An 18475-nucleotide genomic window follows, 5' to 3' on the forward strand; every position below is an offset into this window, starting at 1 on the left:
GTAAAATACTGGTCTCTGTGTGTGGTGTTGTATAGAATGTAAAATACTGGTCTCTGTGTGTTGTGTTGTATATAGAATGTAAACCTCTGGGCTCTGTGTGTTGTGTTGTATAGAATGTAAACCTCTGGTCTCTGTGTGTTGTGTTGTATATAGAATGTAAACCTCTGGTCTCTGTGTGTTGTGTTGTATATAGAATGTAAACCTCTGGTCTCTGTGTGTTGTGTTGTATATAATGTAAACCTCTGGTCTCTGTGTGTTGTGTTGTATATAATGTAAACCTCTGGTCTCTGTGTGTTGTGTTGTATAGAATGTAAACCTCTGGTCTCTACATGTGTGTGGTGTTGTATAGAATGTAAACCTCTGGTCTCTGTGTGTTGTGTTGTATAGAATGTAAACCTCTGGTCTCTGTGTGTTGTGTTATATAGAATGTAAACCTCTGGTCTCTGTGTGTTGTGTTGTACTTATAGAATCTGAGACGGCTGAGGAAGTTGAATTTGGACAACAACCATCTGACCAGGATCCCTCCGCTGCCTGCCTCGCTGCAGGAGCTCAAGATGAACGGAAATAAGCTCAGCACACTTACCGCTCACTGCTTCACAGGTGTGTGTGTGTGTGTGTGTGCGTGTGCGTGTGCGTGTGCGTGTGTGTGTGTGACAGAGAGGAGGAGGCAGAATCACCAAAAGTGTCGTGTTGATTGCACAGGACAAGAGTTCTTTAAAAGTTCTATACCTTTGAGTTTGTAAAAATTCAGAATGAACCTTCATCAGTGTCTGTTGGTTGATTGATTGAATACTTTATTTGCAATTTGCAGAAAAAAGCACAGGGAAGTACAGTTCAATACAAGGTCTGCTAAGAGGATTTAAAACCCAAGAAAGCACTATGGGCTTGTTTCCATCGGGGTCCTTCATATTAATTAAATCCATCGGGACATTGATTTAATGACATACAGATATACAGTACTATGCAAAAAACATCATATAATCAGTTAGAAATCAGAAGAAAGAATATGTACAGTAATGCTGCGTTCACACGGGAAGATGCAAAGATCACAGCATCATTTGTCACGTTGTCGCCTTGTTCTAATCTGTTGCTCACGTGGCCGTGACGTCATCAAGCGTGTGTCCGTAGTGCCGCGTGTCATTGCAGCTACAGTTGTAGCTTTGTAGCTCTGCATCTATAAGTTGAACCCAGCTCAGCTTCAATGTGTAGCTTTGTAACTTTTGCAGCAACTACAAACGTCAAATGCATCTTTGTATCTTCATGTCGCTGGCTTCCTTTGACAATGAATGGTAGACTGTATCTTTGCATCTGCCTGTGTGAATGCAGCATAAGGGGGGGAGGACTTTGGCTTTTTACTGGGGCCAGTTTCGAATTGCAGCCAAGAGCACTTATGTGTCCATCATGTCCCTGTCCTGTCCTCAGGTCTGTCCAGTCTGTTGTCTCTGTAATGTGTCTGTCCATCATGTCCCTGTCCTGTCCTCAGGTCTGTCCAGTCTGTTGTCTCTGGAGCTAGAGGACAGCGGCCTCTACGAGAGCATTGTGTCCCCTTTGGCCCTCCAACCACTAGAGGGCCTCCTGCACCTGCGTCTGGCTCACAACCGCTTCCGCTTCCTGCCAGAGGGCCTTCCTGCTTCCCTAAAGGTCCAGTGTTGATTTTGACAGCAAAGTTTTATGTAGTTTAACTTTTAGTCAGTCTTTTGAATACAATTCCATTTAGTTTTAGTTATATTTTAGTCATCTGAAATGTTTTAATTGAGCAGATATCATGGGCCGGATTTTTGTCGGCTAAATCTATAGTTGATTTTGTCGACAAAAGATTATTTTGGCGAGTCCTGATGGCGTCGTAATGCCCGATTTTAGCGAGCCTTGATGGCGTCGTAATGCCCGATTTTGGCGAGCCTTGATGGCGTCGTAATGCCCGATTTTGGCGAGCCTTGATGGCGTCGTAATGCCCGATTTTGGCGAGTCCTGATGGCGTCGTAATGCCCGATTTTAGCGAGCCTTGATGGCGTCGTAATGCCCGATTTTGGCGAGCCTTGATGGCGTCGTAATGCCCGATTTTGGCGAGCCTTGATGGCGTCGTAATGCCCGATTTTGGCGAGTCCTGATGGCGTCGTAATGCCCGATTTTAGCGAGCCTTGATGGCGTCGTAATGCCCGATTTTGGCGAGCCTTGATGGCGTCGTAATGCCCGATTTTGGCGAGCCTTGATGGCGTCGTAATGCCCGATTTTACACTTGGTTGCATGCTGAAAAGAGCAGATCTACTTAAAGCTCACAATGTGTCACGCTTATCATTGTCATTGCTCTCCTACAATCTACACGACAACAATGCAGTGTCCTTTTTAACTCTCTCCATGCATGTGTCATCCGTCTGCGTACAGGAGCTGAAGATGAACGACAACGGCATCGAGGCGTTGACCGAAGCGAGTCTGAGTCGGTGTGTCCATCTGAAAGAGCTGAATCTGAGTCACAACGTGCTGCATGAGTACAGCCTTGCTACCGGGGCCTGGGTCCATCTCACGTAAGACATCCCTCCCTCTACTCATCCATCTATTCATCTGTCCATCCACTATTCATCTGTACATTCGAGCACGGCCATGGCCCGATTTCTGGGTTCGATGCCGAACCCGATTTTGCAGAGTACCTAGACCAGTGGTTTTCAACCTTTTTCATATCAAGGTCCATTATTTATTCAACATTTGAACCACGGACCACCATTTGATGAGATTTAGCCTTGCAGACACAAAACTAAAGAAGATTCTGTTTATCGTTGGATAAGATTCTGTCCACAATTCCATGCTGTATTGATGTGGTACCACAGGAGAGATCAGAGATAACAGGCAAACGATAACAGGTGGTTCCCTAACCACTGGTGGTTGAGAATCACTGTCCTAGAAGACCACTGACATGCCAATGTTTTGACCAGAAATGTAGAATTTCTGACCATAATCAATTTTAAAAAACAGATTTGATTACATTTTCTATTTAACATTTAACGTATAGCTCAGATCTACAAGCTGAGCTTGTAGCTCACATTTTGGAAAACACGTTTGCCAAATACCGATGATGTCATTAAAATGGTCATCGGTCCCGCCCTAACTCATAGGAGTGAAAGTGCTGTCCTCAACACATGCTGCTAATTCTACAGCAGTGCTTCTCAAACCTTTTCATTTGGTTGCTGTGCAACTAGGCCTCATGCAGACCCCCATTACTCTGACAGTGTACATGTGTAGTAGAGCACAGAAGTGGCAGACATGTTGTGTCTCCACAGAGAGAAAGCCCATTCATGTTATCCCATGCACAGTTCACAGCAGTGGCAGAACTGATGGGGAAACAACAGAGTGCATTGCAGCAGTTAATATCTAATGTGTTACAGTGTTGTAGTCCTCCCTGTCAGCCACAAGAGGGAGCCCTGGAGTTTGGTATCTTCAACTCGACTCCTATTTTATTTGGCCTCCTAAACTGTGTGCTCTTTTTAATATAGGCATATATATTATTCGTTATTTTCATTTTTAAGAACACATAATGAGATTCACAATAACACAGTATATGTGTCCCCTTGTCATTCTAGAATGAAACAAAACACATATATATTCACAAAGATGTCTGTCCTCAGCGGATTAAGTGATGATTGACTGTATATGATAATAGATTCAATGTGAGATTAGTAGTTCTGTTTGTTGTTTAGCGTGCCTGTCCTTTATTTAGCCCCCTTTCCTCCCCCACTCTCCTCAAGAGGCCTGATATTGCCTTTGTGCCAGGCCGCAGTTGTAAATAAGAATGATTCTGTTCTTAAGCTTTGCCTTTGCCTGGTTAAATAAAGGTTAAATTATAAATAAATCCAAATAAAAGTCCTCAATATAAACGAATATATGAGACACAGATGCACAAACAGCCGAACGCACGTCCATACACACACACACGCGCGCGCACACACAGGCACACAGGCACGCACGCACGCACGCACGCACGCACGCACGCACGCACGCACGCACGCACGCACGCACGCACGCACGCACGCACACACACACACACACACACACACACACACACACACACACACACACACACACACACACACACACACACACACACACACACACACACACACACACACACACTTACTTACACACAGACACAAGCATGGACACATATCTTGGAAGTTTTGACAGCTGACCTTGTGCATTTCGATGAGAATGAGAGAGAGAGCGTGTGTGTGTGTGTGTGTGTGTGTGTGTGTGTGTGTGTGTGTGTGTGTGTGTGTGTGTGTGCACGCGCACGTATGTGTGCGTGTGTGTGTGTGTGTGTGTGTGTGTGTGTGTGTGTGTGTGCACGCGCACGTATGTGTGTGTGTGTGTGTGTGTGTGTGTGTGTGTGTGTGTGTGTGTGTGTGTGTGTGTGTGTGTGTGTGTGTGTGTGTGTGTGTGTGTGTGTGTGTGTGTGTGCGTGCGTGCGTGTGTGTGTGTGTTGTTTAAATATAGTGAATTCCAGTGGGTTTTTTTCTTCGCTCCCTGGGATCCTTGTGAACCACAGTGGGAGCTTCAGGGGAACAGAGGCAGAGAGAGAAAAATGCAACAAAAAGAGAGAGATTGTTTTGTTCTCTCTAGAAAGCCTGATGCACTCCCAGGAACCTTGCACGGTCTGAAAGACACAGAGAAATAAAACCACGCACGGTCTGAAAGACACAGAGAAATAAAACCACGCACGGTCTGAAAGACACAGAGAAATAAAACAAAGCAAAAGAAGGAAGAAATTAGGAAGATAATTAACCAAACGTGCATGGAGGACGGGAACCGCAACAGCTGGTGAAAAACAAAATTTAGAGCACAGGCTTAATGGACAGACACGGGTGGAAAGTAACTTCTGAAAATGCATTTTCTGTTTAATAAAAATCTGGAGAGACATGGAGACTCCTATTACTGAACAAACACTCTAGTCTATAGCAATGAGTACTATCACAATATAGAGCTTTTTAACACTTATTTTAACCAAATAAAATAACTTAGTACTGTATTGTACTGTAAATATATATGAGATATTTGTACTTTATTCATTGGACGATGATGAAGGCTTCACAGCCGAAACGCGTAGGTCGTTTTGTTTTTTACATTTTGCCTAAGCTGAGCCGTGAAAATAAACTGTACTGAACAGAGTGCATTGGATTTTCTTTGAGTTCACCCCTATTTCTTGCACTTGATGTCTGCGTTGTCCCACTACCACAGAGGAAGGAACTTACCTATTATCCAACCCTCTCCAACGAGCACCTGTTTGCAGTTACTGATAACCACGCAGCGCTTCTTCCTCACTTTATTCCACGTATTTGTAATTCACTTGAGTATTTCCAATTTCCAATAGTTTTACTTCTACTCCACTACATCTCAGTCCAACTGTTGTACTTTTACTCCACTACATTTATTTGAAAACTTCAGTTACTAGTTCGGCCAATTTGAAAAGAGCCGATCTGCAAGCTCATAAGGAGCTTGTAGATCTGCTATTTTGAAAATATGTATATACATTTGAAGACATTCACTGCATAATGGGTACTTTCTACTTTTGGTACTTTTAAGAACATTTTGATTCCAATATTATTTTTACTTTCCCTGTTAACAGAGTATTTCTACATTGCAGTATTGATACTTTTACTTATAAAGTAAAACAAAACAACACTGTAAAACGTCAAAACCAATATTTATTGGTCAGTCCTAATGGAGTTCTCCTTAAACCTTAAAGCCCATAAGCCAGGCAGCAGTGTGACGCCTCCACTGCCATGATGCGCTCATTTGACCTTTGACCCTTTCCCATTTGACCCGTGATCTCATTAGAGCGCCAGGCTTCCACTGTGCGTGCACGGCGGGCTCATTAGTGGGGTTCGCTATTTTAGAAAGCTGACCTCGAGAACAGAACCATAGATCACTGAACTTTAACTTAAGACCAGACTGGACGTTTAACCACTAAAAACCAGTGGTTTTCAAACATTTTCACATCAAGTGCCCATTATTTATGTGGCATTTGAGCCACGGACGGACCACCTAATTGGCCGTCATCTGGCTAAAAGACGTCATCTGGCTGATATAAATACTGCCCTCGCTGCGCCCATCACTTAATACAAGTGTGATTTTTATTTAGAGTAGCCTTCACCCCCTTGTTCTCCCTAATTTAGTCGTTATGCCAATGAATTCCTCCGCACACATTTCTGTGTTGTCACTGCTGTTGTATCCTACTGGCTCTGCCTGTGAGGAGCCCCCACCGGGAGGATGTAGGGCCTTCGTCCTACTCCTCCCACTCAGTGAGGAGCCCCCACCGGGAGGATGTAGGGCCTTCGTCCTACTCCTCCCACTCAGTGAGGAGCGCCCACCGGGAGGATGTAGGGCCTTCGTCCTACTCCTCCCACTCAGTGAGGAGCCCCCACCGGGAGGATGTAGGGCCTTCGTCCTACTCCTCCCACTCAGTGAGGAGCCCCCACCGGGAGGATGTAGGGCCTTCGTCCTACTCCTCCCACTCAGTGAGGAGCGCCCACCGGGAGGATGTAGGGCCTTCGTCCTACTCCTCCCACTCAGTGAGGAGCGCCCACCGGGAGGATGTAGGGCCTTCGTCCTACTCCTCCCACTCAGTGAGGAGCCCCCACCGGGAGGATGTAGGGCCTTCGTCCTACTCCTCCCACTCTGTGAGGAGCCCCCACCGGGAAGATGTAGGGCCTTCGTCCTACTCCTCCCACTCAGTGAGGAACCCCCACCGGGAGGATGTAGGGCCTTCGTCCTACTCCTCCCACTCTGTGAGGAACCCCCACCGGGAGGATGTAGGGCCTTCGTCCTACTCCTCCCACTCAGTGAGGAGCCCCCACCGGGAGGATGTAGGGCCTTCGTCCTACTCCTCCCACTCAGTGAGGAGCCCCCACCGGGAGGATGTAGGGCCTTCGTCCTACTCCTCCCACTCTGTGAGGAGCCCCCACCGGGAGGATGTAGGGCCCTTGTCCTACTCCTCTCACTCACTGAGGAGCCCCCACCGGGAGGATGTAGGGCCCTTGTCCTACTCCTCTCACTCACTGAGGAGCCCCCACCGGGAGGATGTATGGCCCTCGTCCTACTCCTCCCACTCAGTGAGGAGCCCCCACCGGGAGGATGTAGCTGTAGGGCCTTCGTCCTACTCCTCCCACTCAACACTCCCCGCTGACATGTGCGGCCCCCCAGCCCGTAGGAGTACGTGCAATGACCCATATCACTTGAACACGGGCCAATTATATGTACGACCCACAAAGTCGGTTGCACCATGGTGGATTTGAACCCACAACCTCCGTGGTGGTGGGCAGGGACTTTTACCACTGTGCCACCCGGGCGCTGGATTCATGTTGACCAATTAACTAATTTAAACCTCAATACTGTGTCACCATCAAGGCTGGCAAGAACAGTCGCACGCACAAAGAAGAGAAGAGCAATGACTTCCAACAGACAGATTAGATGTCATTGATCAATTTCTAAAAGGACGTGTGAGACTTAATCCATGCCATGTTGAACCACTTTGTTCTGCATTGTGTTGAGAGAGAGAGAGAGAGAGAGAGAGAGAGAGAGAGAGAGAGAGAGAGAGAGAGAGAGAGAGAGAGAGAGAGAGAGAGAGAGAGAGAGAGAGAGAGAGAGAGAGAGATTTGAAACTCATTGAAGTGGAAATGAAATGCGTAATTATTATTGCAAATTATTAACCGGGCTTCATTTATTGACATTATTCCGTCATAGTCCGTTACTGCACATTTGTGTTTAATGTGTGTATAATTGTGACAGACAGGCTCAGAGACCATGATCTAAAATGACCAGGACATTATGCAGAGACGGAGAGAAAGAGGGGGGGGGGGGGGGGGGGAGGGAGATCAGAGAGAGAGAGAGAGGGGAAGATGAGAATGAACCGGATCATGCTGGTTCTGGTTAGTGAGGGTTGGATCTGACGGACAGAGCCAGTGTTTTTGTAGCCTCCTGCCAGGCAGGGTGTGAGGGATGGGAGGGGGGGGGGGGAACAGCGGTGGTGGAAAAAGTACCACTGTGTGTGTGGGGTTAAATATGTGGGATGGCCTTTTTTTTAAATGGCATTCATAAAATCTACGTCCCAAACATCCCTCAAGGATAGACGAATACACAGAGTGGTGCCCTCTATGGCTGCAGTGCCCTGTTGGCCAGGTGTAGTTATTCAGTGCTGATTACACCTCAGTAATGGCTGCGCCCAGGGCACCCCTCCGTGGATTCCTCTACAAAACTTGTGTGTGTGTGTGCGTGTGCGTGTGTGTGTGTGTGTGCGACTGTGTGTGTGTGTGTGTGTGTGTGTGTGTGCGACTGTGTGTGTGTGTGTGTGTGTGTGTGCGACTGTGTGTGTGTGTGCGCGTGTACGACTGTGTGTGTGTGTGTGTGTGTGTGTGTGTGTGTGTGTGTGTGCGCGCGTTTGCAGTACACACATACGTTATGCAGTAATAATAATAGTTTTCTCATTTGTCCGTGGCTCAGCTTAATGGATAGAGAGAGGATATAATGCTGTTAATCGTCTCATTCTGCAGACTTGCCTCAGACATGTCTGGGACGGTGTGTATTGGGACAGGAGGGCCCAGCCTGCCTTTGTTCAGCTAGTGTGAATGTGTGCATATGATTATGTGCGCTTTAAAAATGTGCAGAGTGAACAGTACGCATAAATTCAGTGTGTGTGTGTGTGTGTGTGTGTGTGTGTGTGTGTGTGTGTGTGTGTGTGTGTGTGTGTGTGTGTGTGTGTGTGTGTGTGTGTGTGTGTGTGTATTGTACCAGACTGTACAATTATCTGAGCATAAATCATGCCGCTCTTGAGAGCTGTGAAATTAGCTGCTCTTCCTCAGGGCACGACTAACTTGCTTTCTTACTTACCTTTTAACACACACACACACACACACACACACACACACACACACACACACACACACACACACACACACACACACACACACACACACACACACACACGTATTTCCTTTCATCTTCTGGCAGTGCATGAACCCATCAATTCCAATTTGCAGCCTCTAACACCACGTCAACCATGTTCTCCGTCATGTCCTCTCCATAACTCCATAACTCTGTCTGTCATAACACTACTACTACACAGTACGATGCTCAGAGGGCCATCGGGGGTAACACTACTACACAGTACGATGCTCAGAGGGCCATCGGGGGTAACACTACTACACAGTACGATGCTCAGAGGGCCATCGGGGGTAACACTACTACACAGTACAATGCTCAGAGGGTAACACTACTACACAGTACGATGCTCAGAGGGCCATCAGGGGTAACACTACTACACAGTACGATGCTCAGAGGGCCATCAGGGGTAACACTACTACACAGTACGATGCTCAGAGGGCCATCAGGGGTAACACTACTACACAGTACGATGCTCAGAGGGCCATCGGGGGTAACACTACTACACAGTACGATGCTCAGAGGGCCATCAGGGGTAACACTACTACACAGTACGATGCTCAGAGGGCCATCGGGGGTAACACTACTACACAGTACAATGCTCAGAGGGTAACACTACTACACAGTACGATGCTCAGAGGGCCATCAGGGGTAACACTACTACACAGTACGATGCTCAGAGGGCCATCAGGGGTAACACTACTACACAGTACGATGCTCAGAGGGCCATCGGGGGTAACACTACTACACAGTACGATGCTCAGAGGGCCATCAGGGGTAACACTACTACACAGTACGATGCTCAGAGGGCCATCGGGGGTAACACTACTACACAGTACAATGCTCAGAGGGTAACACTACTACACAGTACGATGCTCAGAGGGCCATCAGGGGTAACACTACTACACAGTACGATGCTCAGAGGGCCATCAGGGGTAACACTACTACACAGTACGATGCTCAGAGGGCCATGGGGGGTAACACTACTACACAGTACGATGCTCAGAGGGCCATGGGGGGTAACACTACTACACAGTACGATGCTCAGAGGGCCATGGGGGGTAACACTACTACACAGTACGATGCTCAGAGGGCCATGGGGGGTAACACTACTACACAGTACGATGCTCAGAGGGCCATGGGGGGTAACACTACTACACAGTACGATGCTCAGAGGGCCATGGGGGGGGTAACACTACTACACAGTACGATGCTCAGAGGGCCATGGGGGGTAACACTACTACACAGTACGATGCTCAGAGGGCCATGGGGGGTAACACTACTACACAGTACGATGCTCAGAGGGCCATGGGGGGTAACACTACTACACAGTACGATGCTCAGAGGGCCATGGGGGGTAACACTACTACACAGTACGATGCTCAGAGGGCCATCGGGGGTAACACTACTACACAGTACGATGCTCAGAGGGCCATCGGTGGTAACACTACTACACAGTACGATGCTCAGAGGGCCATGGGGGGGGTAACACTACTACACAGTACGATGCTCAGAGGGCCATGGGGGGTAACACTACTACACAGTACGATGCTCAGAGGGCCATGGGGGGTAACACTACTACACAGTACGATGCTCAGAGGGCCATGGGGGGTAACACTACTACACAGTACGATGCTCAGAGGGGCCATCGGGGGTAACACTACTACTACACAGTACGATGCTCAGAGGGCCATGGGGGGTAACACTACTACACAGTACGATGCTCAGAGGGGCCATCGGGGGTAACACTACTACACAGTACGATGCTCAGAGGGCCATCGGGGGTAACCGGAAGGCTCACCAAAAACACGCTCGCCCCTAGTTTCCTTTTCCCCGTCAACCGCACGCTTCTTGTATTCTTGTATTTAGTTTTACTGAGAATAAGATTAGAAATATGTTTTGGCATAGTTTTACTGAGGTTAAGTTAAGGAATAAGATTAGGTTTTGGCACCGTTTTACTGAGGTTAAGTTTAGGCTTAGTTTGACTGAGGTTAAGGTCAGGGATAAGGTTAGGTTTAGGCATAGTTTTACTGACGTTAAGGTTAGAAATAGGGTTAGGTTTAGGCATAGTGGAAAGCCAACATCTTAACCACTAACCCAAAGTGATATCCCTGTGATTCGGGGGAGATAATAGACTTTTTAAGCCATCAGGCTGAGCTACACAACCAAGTGTAAAATCTGCCATTACGACGCCATCAAGGCCTTTGTGTCGACAAAATCAACCGTAGATGTAGTCGACTAAAATCTTATATTTAGTAGACTTCTGACTAAAACAAGACTAAAACTAAAACTTTTCAGATGACTGAAATGTGACTAAAACTAAATGAAACAAATGTCCTGTCAAAATCAACACAGCAGCATGGTTTGTCTTCGTTTACATCCATCCAACAATAAATCTACATAAGCACAATAATTGCATTACTGGTAATATGCTTTCAAATGTACCGTGCCCCGTTTTATTATTTTATTATTATGTTCTTTATCAGAAAATTGGCATTATTGCTTCATACTAGCTGTTTAAGTTTTTTTGGATGATACTGTGTGCTGTGCTGCCAAGAAGTCATTAACAAAAAAAAACTTGGAAATGTCCCAGATTCTTGATGGCTTTTGCCAACAGGTTTTTACTTTTTAATAAGCAATATTAAAGTGTTCTGCCTAAAGGGACAGGCAATGATGTAGGGGGAGGGGGACAGAGAGAGACAAAAAGAAAGAGAGATACAAACACAGACATACAGAGAGAGAGAGAGAGAGGGAGGGAGGGAGGGAGAGAGAGAGAGAGAGAGAGAGAGAGAGAGGTGTTTCATACTGTAGCTCTGCAGCAGACCAATTTCCAAATTGTTGCAACATGCATTGTTTCATCTCAAACTAAATAAAGATTTCTGACAAGCAATATTTGTTGCCATACAGTCGTACTGACACGCATACTGTACACACAGACAGTAGTAAATGATTAAAATCATATTTTGTGTGCAGTGATTCCAAACGTGCACTGAACGGTGCGCCCGCCGCCCTCCATCAGCTTGACAAATGGGCCGTGATGTTCCCTCATATCATCCGTTGACAAATCAGTTTATAATATCCTGAAGAATAATATCCAGACATAAGCCTGATTCATACTTCAGCCATGCTCCGTGTCTGAAAATAGCCGGCCTACAAGCTCACAGCGCGCCACAGACACAGCACGCTGTGAGCTTGTAGATCGGCTATCCTCGGCAGGCCGATCGGGCCATGCTTGGCTGACGCCTTCTGTCGAGAGCCCATCCGTCATGTTGATGTGTCATTTGGGCACTCGGTTAGGTCCGGTCTCGCCTCGGCTGGCTGGCGCTGTTGGCACTGCCCGCCTGCCCGCCTGCCTGCCTGCCTGGCAGGCCTGTCTTGCCCACTTAGTGTGCCAACTTGCATAAGTGTGTCTGAGTAACGCTGGCACAGTTGAACTCGGGCAGAAGGGGGCTCTGTGTGTGCGTGTGTGTGTGTGTGTGTGTGTGTGTGTGTGTGTGTGTGTGTGTGTGTGTGTGTGTGTGTGTGCGTGTGCGCGTGTGTCATCATGGTTCTTAAATCTTAATAGATTCCAGCTCCTCGAAGAGGAATGGACCATCGGATTGATTACAGTTGGCCGTGTGTTGCGCACACACACACACCAACTTCTTGACGGGGGGAGAAATTTCCTTAGCCTTAGCGGAGCACTTTTTTTAAAAAAAATCACAATTCCCCGCTTTCCTGCAGTTAATGCGAGTGTTGTTATCAAAACCGCTTTTACTAATAGTCTAGTAGCCAGCCCATAGAGCCCCATTGTGAACCCGGACATGTTGAGTACACCAAGGTTTTATGTTAGAAATGTTTAGTATGGATCCCCAGCATGTAGAAACTGCCGGATGCTAACTTGCATATGTTGAGCAATGTTCATAATTGGCATAATATGTGACCATATCAATTACAACCTATAGAAGGCAAAATATTCAAAATGTCATCATGCTTTATGTAGCATCCATTCCAAGCATTAGTTTTGCAAGAAAAACACTCATAAAAACGGCCAATGCCGTCATCACAAATTGATGATGTCAGCACATTTGGGCAAGTGGGCATGGCCGTTTTAAGCCCAATGAGTGTTTTTTTGCAAAACTAATGCTTGGAATGGATTCAGCATCATGAAAACCCCCTAGTTTGACACATCACATGCTAGATAAAGCATGATGAAATTTTGAATATTTTGCCTTCTATAGTTGTTAATGGTATGGTCACAAATTATGCCAATTATGAAAATTGCTCAACATATGCAAGTTAGCATCCGGAGGTTTCTACATGCTGGGGACCCATACTAAACATTTCTAACATAAAACCTTGGTGTACTCAACATGTCCGGGTTAACTTTTTGGCTACTAGGCTATAATGAAATAATAATGAAGTAATAATGCAACCTTAAAGAGACAGTGAGAGAGCGAGAGAGACAGAGAAGGTCTTTCTCTCTGTGTGTGTGTGTGTGTGTGTGTGTGTGTGTGTGTGTGTGTGTGTGTGTGTGTGTGTGTGTGTGTGTGTGTGTGTGTGTGTGTGTGTGTGTGTGTGTGTGTGTGTGTGTGTGTGCGCGCGCTTATCGTCATGCCTGTGTGTGTGTGTGTGTGTGTGTGTGCCCATGTGCGTGCTTGTAGGTAGTGTATACACGTGTGGTCTGTGCATACAGTATGTAAATGTTGTGTGATAGATGAGATACGTTTTATTGATGGCTTGGGGAGGGATTTAGTCGCCAGAGACAGCACAGCAGTAGACGTTACAGACGTACGGTATACAGTGAATTTGAGAAACCAGTGAAAGCGTTTTTCCGGCTCTGGAGGACACGCCCCGGTCCGGTCGGCCTGGGTCTGAGGCTGGCGAAAATAAAAGCCTGGGTACCAAGGCTACTGTAGATCTGGCCTGGCACGCAGTCAGACTGTTCCACATACTCTGAAACACTGCTGGAACGCAACCACAAACCTCTCATCTACATTTATTTACTATATCAAGGTCCATTATTTATTCGGCATTTGAGCCACGGACCACCATTTGATGAGATGTAGCCTCACAGACCCAAAACCTTGAATATGTTGTTGTTGTTCGATACAATTTTGTCCACAATTCCATGCTGTATTGATGTTGGTAATAAGAGTAACAGGTAAACGTTGATCGAAATAACACAATTCTGTGAAAGTACAAGAAGATACAAGCTCACAATGCATCAACACGTTGTGAGCTTGTAGAAAATATAGAAAGTTGAAGTAGTTCATATATATTTAGTAAAGTAACTATATAATAATTGTAGTGGAGTAAAAGTACAATATTTGGATCTGAGATGTAGTAGAAGTAAAAGTATTGAACATTAGAAATACTCCAGTAAAGTATTATTGTACTTGGTGTGCGTTTGTTGCTTTAATTGCATAATGTCCTCTGCGTGTTTCTATTTAAATGTTGTCATTGTGCTCTCTCTCGTTTCCCCGGCCCTCATCGCGTCCCCATCTCTGTTTCAGTAAAACTCTTTATGGTCGTATTAACGTGATGTTTTATGATGCCCTTGTACACAAAGGCCTGTATAACCCAGGCCAGGATTCCTGCAGTTGCTCAGTGGCGTTTTGAAGCACCCGGAAGAATGGTCTACTTCCGCATTTTTCTTTTTATTTGGACACCAAAATTTGGTCGCTCCATATATGAAGATCTAGGAGGTGATGAGTCTTCTCCATGACACGCCCCATATATGGAGTGTCTTGAGTGTACAGGGTTTGATGAGGTCAGATCAACATATTATGGAATGTCAGAACAAGTCGGCTCCATATATGGAGATCTAATGGTTTGATGAGGTCAGATCAACACATGGAGTGCATTCTGTACTATGGCCATATATGGAGCGTGTCTTGAATGCACAGGGTTTGATGAGGTCAGATCAACAGTCGGACGCGACATGCAGGTTTTCATAGTAAACTGCGACTTGCGTTCGCAATTAAGGTTAATAGTAATGTCACAGATGCTCTCCCGGTTTTAATGGGTTAATTGAATATGGACCAGCAGTAACCACTCCTTGGCAGTTTGTTTGTTTGTTTCCGATGCATCCGGTAACTCCTGTCTCTATGAAAGCCCACAACAAGGAACGAACGTGACTCATGGAGCTCCCATGAGCTTCAAAGCCACTCTGAGGAGAGTCGTGGTGGCGCGTGTTGGCGTGTCGAGAGGTCAGAGTTGATTGATTCAGACACGTTTAAGAGTGCCGGGAAGCAAGTGGCTGATTACATTTACTCAAGTACTGTACAGTTTTGAGGTACTTTTACTTTACTGGAGTATTTCAATTTCAATGAGTACTTCCCTACTTTTGGAACTTTAAGAACATTTTCAGACCAACACTTCTGTACTTTTTTATTCAAGTAAATTTAGAATTCCAGACTTTTACTTGTTTTCTACGTTGCAGTATTGATACTTTTACTTAAGTAAACAAATGTGAGTACTTTTCCACCATGCACTGCTGGGAAGTGAGCGCTCGCTGATGTGTCTATGTCAGCATCCACGACACACGCATCATGCCCCACCCTCTCTCCTCGCTCACACCTCATTGGTTCTCCCGCCCGGCTGCGCTCCGCATGCCATTGGCCCTAGCTGTTCGGTGTTCGATCTACCACTGCATTGGTCGTTCCACAATTTATGGTCTGTAAGTGAAGTGGGTGCCTGGGGAACAGGAAATGAGCTTTCTGTCGTGTTGTGAGCTGTCTCCGCGCCCCCTGTAAATGCACACAGCTGCATACGATCAGTTAATCCCCCTGTATGCTATCTTTAAAAAAAATGCCATTGTTACCACCTTGCGTCGTGGAAGTCTGTAGGAATCAGCAATTTGGTGAGGCAAGAGGAGATGGGAGATAACATTCAAGGTGCTTGTGTTGGTTATGCTTTAATATGCAATGCATGATGTCATGGGGAGGGAGTACAATAACGCTCAATTCAATTCAAAGGACTTTATTGGCATGAGAAAACATTTCACGTTTACATTGCCAAAGCAAGTGTCAAAATATAATAAAACCAGTTGAAAATGGAGACGGTATATATACAGTTGGAGGGCGTACAGCATTGTGTAAACAGAGCTATGTCACATTGCGTCATACACATGTTATACCGGCTATAAAGCTTTTTTGAAACAAATAGCAGTCACAAAAAAGCCTCACATTTAAGATGTGTTTAACGGTCTGTTTACATGTGCAGTACTGTAGGTCTAGAGTTCTACTCCATACAGATAGTAGTCCTTAGTGTTTGTATTCCATAACCTTTTATCGCAACAGTTCACAAATCTTGCTGCTGATAGCAGATTGTTGTCGTCGGTCATATAGTTTCAAACTCACTTTGGGTGTGTGTAATCTGTGGGAAATGTGTGTCTCTGATGTCTTGGTATAGTTGGGCAGGTTAGAAAGTGTAGCTCTGTTTCCACCACACCACACTCGTCGGTATGCTGGTTCTGCCAGCGAGCACAGAGATCAGACCATAGTTCTTCTATTCTGAGGACAAGCTGAACCAAAACAATAGGCCTGGCTGAGACATATTGGCTCCTACAAGCTACAACATATCATATCATATATTATTACGCACAAAGATGAACAAAGTAAGGTAACAGGGGTGAACAATGAACAGGGGTCAGTACACAGACAAAATGTGTCCGTGGCAAAGACTTGGTCTTGTTCGTGGCACATTTTTGATTTTCTTTTATACACTTAGACCCAATTACTGAATGCCAAGTTGATGGATTTATAATTAAGATAAAACCATTTAGTTGCATATAAAATGCAGAAGGGACAATTAATGATTCCAAGGATATAAAGGACTGTATAATACTGAATTACTGAGCTACACAGGGCTATAACTATAAAAATACTTCTAAGAAAGTATTTAAAAGTACTGATGAATACTCAGCACCACAACACTAGGCAGAGAGCCTATGACCAAGTTAACAATTAGCTTTAACAGGATTACTTTAAGCAGGAAAGAACAACTTCCAAAAGTTGATCTGAGCAGGAAATACTCTTTTAGAAAAATACCTTTAAGTAACCAATAAAAAAGATGACACCACCAGGAAGAAGGATTGTCCAGTCAGCAGATTATGGTTTAGTGTCTATTCATTTTCAGATCAGAGAGACAGAACAGATCCACATACAGCCAAATTACTCTCCCCTGTACCACAAGCAGGCACAGGGTAGTCTCTCTCGAACAATTCATTTCACATGGCATTAATACTGTAGAATACGTCAGTTGTTGATACACCTTCATTGGCGGAATAGACAGTTAATTTCCACTATGCCACGCTGGCACTGGGTGTCGAGCGCTCATTGGACCAGCACATAGCTGATGAGACTGATATCGGGACAGCTTCCTTAGTTCCGTCATGGAGAGCCATAGACCGGGAAAGCGCTGAGGCTGGCGTTGCTATGGCAACCTGAAGATAACATTTCCTTCCCTGTTAGCGGTGAACTCTTACCAGAGAGAAATGCTCTCTCACTAGGCCCCAAGGCCACACTGATATCGAAGCAGCTGCATGTAACCTAAAATCAAAACAGCACACTACAGTATGGTGACTTTTGTGGCCACAGGCAGACAGTATGGAGACTGACTAAGATATTAAAATCTGAAGGTGGCGTCAGGAAATCCATAATATAAATGATATAATAATATAACGGATAATATAGGTCTGAGATGATTAGGCCTGTGGATGGTGACATGACATAAATAGGATAAGGAGAACACAGTCTGGGCCAAAAGGAAACATTGACACAAGTCCACAAAAATACCAAAATAGCAGATCTACCATAACTCAAAATGATCTATCACAAGTGTCTAGATTTTCTCCAGAATATGTATGACATTTTGTATGTCCATGGCAAAAAACATATTGTCCACCACAAAACCACAAAATGTCCACCACCAGCCAGCATGGCGATGACCCCTGTGAGTGAAGGTTAGATATAAACAACCTGCACAATATAATGCAATTCTATCACGATTCTTCCTCACTTGCTCCTAATTCTGTCTCTGCACCAATCCCAGAACACCTCCCTATTAGTTCTGAACAATCTGTTCCACCCCTCCCCCGTCCCCCCCTTCACGTGCAGCCCGCACATCTCTGCCCCCCAAGCCTACAGTATATAGCCCTTAAAGTTCCTAAACCCTCATATTCTCTCACTTTGTGTACCCCCCAGGGTTCATTATTTCTATTCCCCCACTCTCCTACACTGTGGAATATATCCCCCCCCCCCCCCCCCCCCCCCCTCCAGCGTAGCCTCCCTCCCGCTCTGAAATCCCACCCGGGGCCAACAACAGGCCAACGTGGGCTCCAGCTGTGGGAGTCCAGAAGTGAGGCAGAGCTATTAAAACAAAGAGGCCCTCAGCAGTCAGGCGCCCTGGAGGCAGAGTGAAAGTGGCGAGCCCCGTCTCTAAGTCCTGCGCCTGTGCATTCTAAAACACTGCTGCAAAGTGGACAGGTCCTTGGATCTGGAGTGATGTGACGCCACCTCGGTTCCTTGTGCTTTGCGCTCAAGTCCCTGTCTCTCAGCGGTGTCTGTTC

General features: G+C 45.8%; 1 protein-coding gene across 3 annotated transcripts in view; it reads left to right on the forward strand.

Moving 5' to 3' along the window:
- The window catches only part of LOC306938933 (extracellular matrix protein 2-like), a 38919-nt gene that overhangs the window by 12618 nt on the left and 7826 nt on the right, over nt 1–18475 (forward strand). For all 3 annotated transcript variants that reach the window (XR_013791803.1, XM_079523311.1, XM_079523312.1), the window contains exons 8-10: nt 468–600; nt 1484–1641; nt 2383–2522. Coding sequence is in view for 2 of the 3 variants with exons in the window: in XM_079523311.1 (XP_079379437.1) it covers nt 468–600; nt 1484–1641; nt 2383–2522 (431 nt within the window). In the remaining variant the exon portion in view is untranslated. The remainder of the gene's footprint in view (nt 1–467; nt 601–1483; nt 1642–2382; nt 2523–18475) is intronic.

Source organism: Electrona antarctica, assembly GCF_951216825.1.
Source record: "Electrona antarctica genome assembly, chromosome: 2".
Classification (NCBI taxonomy): Eukaryota; Metazoa; Chordata; class Actinopteri; order Myctophiformes; family Myctophidae; genus Electrona; species Electrona antarctica.